Source organism: Channa argus, chromosome 18 (genome assembly GCF_033026475.1).
Source record: "Channa argus isolate prfri chromosome 18, Channa argus male v1.0, whole genome shotgun sequence".
NCBI lineage: Eukaryota > Metazoa > Chordata > Actinopteri > Anabantiformes > Channidae > Channa > Channa argus.
This window is the reverse complement of record NC_090214.1, coordinates 20576202-20581396: the sequence shown is the minus strand read 5'-3', so window position 1 is coordinate 20581396 and position 5195 is coordinate 20576202. Positions and strand designations below refer to the sequence as shown.

The 5195-nt window shown below is 41.2% G+C and overlaps 1 protein-coding gene across 1 annotated transcript; it reads left to right on the top strand.

The window, feature by feature from the left end:
• The first annotated feature begins 1611 nt into the window (after positions 1 to 1611).
• Positions 1612 to 4186, top strand: ier5l (immediate early response 5-like). Its single transcript, XM_067484942.1, has one exon. It carries the CDS (start codon positions 1811 to 1813, stop codon positions 2702 to 2704), a length of 894 nt encoding a protein of 297 aa, XP_067341043.1. The 5' UTR covers positions 1612 to 1810; the 3' UTR covers positions 2705 to 4186.
• The last annotated feature ends 1009 nt before the right edge of the window (positions 4187 to 5195 follow it).

Here is a 5195-nt window from a genome sequence, read left to right as displayed (position 1 = left end):
AAGTGAACTCTGAGCCTCCACAGAAACTCTAACCTCCCATGTTAACGACTAACTGTCTATATTTCAGGTTAGAAGCTGCTGCATTTTGACTGCAATACTCTGCACTAGGACATTACTTTGGAGCCACCATCTAGTGGCCACTGGTGGCACTTTGCATCTCTGTCTCAGCATTGATGGTTGTGCTCGTGTTCTTCTTCCAGGAAAGTGATGTTGAACATGTTTTATTTTTATTTTTTCAGGTTTTAGGACGCTTGCTTCTTCACCCAAAAACAATGGTTGGTAATGGCTGAGTAGTAAAATATTTTTTGATTTAAAACTTTAATTGAAAAATTTTCTTTGGTACAAAGTAATTCCAATGAAAGCTGTTAACAGATTCTGTCATCTTAATTTTTTTCTTCTGAAAACACAAAGTTTGTAACACAGTCTCTACAAGTCCTCGGGTGATAATGTGCCAAATGACGTCCATGGCTCCTCCATATTTGTTATTCTGGATGATCAGTATTTCACAGCCGTTTGTATATGGACCCTTCATTTTCAGCCTTGTTGTCTTTAATAATAATGTTAGTTAAGTTCTTCATTAACAGTTATTTTATTATAGTATTTTTAATCATCCCCATTACAGACATTAAAGCCAGCAATGACTTGCTCACAGGTAATATTTGTCTGTCTGCAAGCTGGATTTACTTATATGTCAATTAGAAACGCATCGGCCAGACACAGTGCTCCACTGGGTGACATCGTTTTTCATTGTAAAATGCTTTGTTAAAGAAAATGTAACAAACATTGCTCCAAATGTTCTACCAAAGTGGTCTGAACTAAGAGAGAGTCAACTACCCATTGAATTACAGGTATTATGGAGGTCGATAGCACAGATGAATAAATACATCCAGACTGACAGGCTGGAGTCTGAAGGTGAGTAAAGACAATCCAATGATGGTTTTTGTGTTTGTATGGGAATTATTGAAAATATGGTTCTTTAGCGAATGAGCAAAGCTATTGTTCAATGTTACAATATTTTTCCTCAGCAATGCTCTCTGTCCATTTCATTAACACAATTTGTACATGTATCTGTTAAATTAAATACTCGATTAGTAATTATTGAAAGACACACAATTACATATTGTAATAATTTAAACAATAATGAAATTGTTTATTGGGTTTATAAAGGTTGTTCGTTCCCGCAACTCTTCATTCTTGCTAGAAGAAATTAAATCACTTTATTCAATTTGTCCCGTCATTTATGTCCAAATGAGACCGGGAGACAGTTCTGGGACTAAATTACTTGCACAGGAATGCTTCAGCTGTCCCCTTGAAAACGGCTCAAACTAATGTTTTACTTGGAAACCAAACTTGAAAATAACTTGTGACTACTCATGTGTTGGTTTTACAAACTCTCTTTCACGTCTGTACCCAAAAACCTACGTGTTGGTCGCAGCTTTGTGGCTGCTAAAATAAGGACATTCCTACTCCTCAGCCTGGGTGGAATTTGAATTGCTCGGAGGAACCGCCTGACGCTGATTGGTTGAAACCGACATATTTCCAGGGAGCGAACTTGCCACTCAACCGATGCCAGGCAGCTGATTGGCTCTTCCTGAAGAGGGTGGGCCCTCTGTCTGACTACATATTCTGGTTTCAGGGTATTTGCAAATGATTGCTGGCGCTCGGAGAGAGGCGGATCATAGTGTCCAATGTTTCTCCACAGAGCTGACTTGAACCTTTCTCCTCGAACAAAACGATTCCCACTGGTGAGGCTGAGAGTCGGTTTCCTTCTCCCTGAGAGGAGCTGGAGGCAGACCGGCGGAGTATAATAATGATCAACACCATGGAATGCGCAGTGGACGCGCAAAGCCTGATCTCCATTTCTTTGATGAAGATCCACAACTCCAGGACGCAGAGAGGGGGAATCAAGCTGCACAAAAACCTGCTGGTCTCTTATGTGCTGAGGAACGCCAGGCAAGTCTACATCAAGGAGAAATACGCGGAGATCTACAGGATGCAGCAGTACGAGGAGGTGATGACGGTCTGCAACGAGATCCAGGAGCTCAATCCTCTGGATCTGGAGACCGAGGACACCGAGGATGAGGAGCAGACGCGGGCTGCTTGTTGCGGTGAAGAGGTGAGTCTGCCCGGCTCTGCTTGCCACGGAGGCGCGGAGCAGCCAGCGGCGCACGCCCGGACATCCAGCGCTCTACTCAGCTGCTCTCCTTTCGAGGACGGCAGCAAAGACCCGGAGCCGTCCGAGTACCGAAGCTGCTGCATGGAGGTTTCCCCCGTGCCTCACTTTGACCAGTTCCCTTCTAACAACAGCAGGCACTGCAACAAAACCACAGTGCTGGATTTGGACACGCATGTGGTGACCACGGTGGAGAATGGTTATCTCCACCAGGACTGCTGCTGCGACGCGCTCCAGTGCGGGCAAGGTGCGCAGTCCCCGGCCAAGAAACGGAAGGTTGAGTTCGGTTGTTGCATATCCGACGTGGAGGAAATATCAGATTTTACAGCGGCTCGGAAACGGGTGAAGCGCGAGGACTGTTCCTACTCCAATCCGGACTACACGGACACTTCCAACATCTCAAACCTGATCTCCATCTTCGGCTCGGGGTTTTCAGGACTGTTGAGCAGACAGGCGGACTTGGAGCAGATCTGTAGCAAACAGGCCCTGGCCAGTCTAGGGGCATGGACCCGGGCGATTGTGGCATTTTGAATCACTTCATTTTTCCGGAGACCGGGTCCAGCTGTAGCAATTCCACAAGAGCGAGAGGAGAACACATTTGTGGTGCCAGTTTTTGTTTGGGTGCAGTTTATGGGCATGTTTCTGAATGTGAACCAAATATTTTCTCACAGGTTACTCTTCCTGTAATCTGGGGCATATTTAGCACTGTTACATGGTCAAGTCAGTGAGTAACAATGTTTAAAATGACCACAAAGGAATTTTTCAATGTTCCATTAGGACATGATGTGACGTCTACAAATGGACTTTTGTTAAAATCAGAAATGAAAAAAACAAACAAACAAACATCTAAATTGGGCAAGTTGTTCGTTTCTGAAGCACATTTTTGAATACTGCCAGGTCTCCGTTAGGGATAACTTAGTCACTGACTGAGAATTTCAAACATGTGGCCAAATGGATTTTAGCATGTTGCAACTGAGCCAATACTTTCAGCCATAGTAAAAAAAAAATTACAAGTTGAATGAGTTGAAATAATCAAGTTTGATACCTCAAAGCACAGTTTTGTCTTAAAAATCCAAAAAAAACAAAAAAAAAACAGATGTGATTGTGGTCACAGGGGTGATGTGAACCACCTGATAACACTCACATTTGGGACTAATGTAGCCGTTACAACTGAGCCCGGTCTCCCTTATAATATCTAAATCAACTTTATTTTTACAAAAAAAAGTTAAAAGCTATTTAAAAAATTAGCATTTTTATGACATTGGGACAGGGGGAGGAACAAGTATGTGCCATATGCATCATGTGCAGACTGTCCTGTTTTCATTACCTGAGATACACTTTGGTGGCTTGTGCTGAAATGGGTTGACTTCCGTTGCCTTAAATCCAGTGCACACTACTGCTAGCTACACCGAAAGTGTAAGAATGTCTCTGCTCTCCCTCCTGCCTTGGGCTGAGGAATCATATGGAAAAAAACTGATCTTCTAAACAGTTTGTTGTCACATGAAACATCAAGTTCAAGACTCCCTAAAACATCTGTTAGGTCCATGGTTTGTGGAGCAGCTCGCATCACTAGATGTGCCAAACATCTTAATTCTGTAGACACATTTTGGGCTATTACTGTTGTTATTACTACACCTCCACTCCCAGTGTGTAATAGTAATTTGTCTTGGTTATTTTTGACATCTTCTCTTAATCACGGTTAATGCTTAAAGGTTTCTCAGCAGTTCAGAATTCCCACACGTTTTGGTTTTGTGAGTTTTAGTTTGTTTCGCAAGAGAACGAGCTTAGTCCTTTTGTTTTAAAAAGGCAAACCCATAATTTTGCCATAACCTGAGTATCCATGCTTTATGAGCACTATGTGTACCAATATAAAGAGAATATTCAGCCATTCTCAACATATTTTGTTGTTATTCTTGTATTTTGTTGTTCCTAATAAATTACAGCTCACCGGGTCAAACTGTTTCAGAAAATCTTTGTTAAAAATGTATAATCTTAATAAAAACATAAACCTTTTACTGTTGTGTTTTACTGGCAGATGCACTGCATATTCATATAGGCGCCTTCTTAACCCAGTCTGTTGTAGTAGTAGTACAGTTATAAATGTTAAGACATTATTGTTATTATTTTACAATAATGCATCTAGTCTCCAACAACTACATAAATATTAAACAAATATTTTCCTGTCACAGTTAGATTTGATAGCGCTCCCATATTATTATGCAAAGCTACAGCTAGGAGGTGGTTAGTTTCACTTGACACAAAGATTAGAGCAAAAGCCAGTTAGTAGCTCTGTGTAAAAGTAATAAATACGCTTCCTTGAGATGACTTTGTTGTGAATTGGCGCTATACTAATAAAGTTGAATTGAAATTAAATTCTACTTTTAACCAATAGAGACAGAAGGATATTTTCCTACTTATCCTGGCTACAAAATGTTCCATAAAATGGCCAGTTATCGTTTTTACACTAAAACAACCAGTTTTACACTAAACTGGTTCTTGGCTAGAGATTTGGGATTCTGTCGTTATAGAGAGCCGACGTCATCACGTCACGTCCGGATCAGCTTCCGTTCCCATAGCGTTAAAACTGAAGGAGCATTTTTTTTTTAAATTGTTATTTATGAAAAAATATTATGGATATTTTTTTCTATAGTCCTATACACATTTACGACTACTACAACACAAGCTGTTGGTAATTGAAACTCTCGTTTTTGAGAAAGTTGACCAATCATTAAGTTTTTAGCATCTAAAAAAACTACGGCTTCCATGAAATAAACTACAAAGGCGGCAGAACGGGTGCGTGCGTCATCGCATCATCGTTTCGTCCACTCCATAAAACTCTCCAACGCTCTGTTGTAAAGTAATTTTTTCATCATTTTTGTCGTAATTTCTGCTGGCAAAACACGTCTCCAATGTTCAGTCCTCTCTGTGTTGCCATTATCACAGACATGTCTGAACTTTCTGCGTCTACTCTCTAGTGGACTCGCCTCTTCTATCCGGACTGCAACGCCCGGGGCGCATGGGA

Excerpts from the sequence above, each read along its gene's own strand:
- ier5l (XM_067484942.1), top strand. The coding sequence starts at position 1,811 with ATGATCAACACCATGGAATGCGCAGTGGACGCGCAAAGCCTGATCTCC.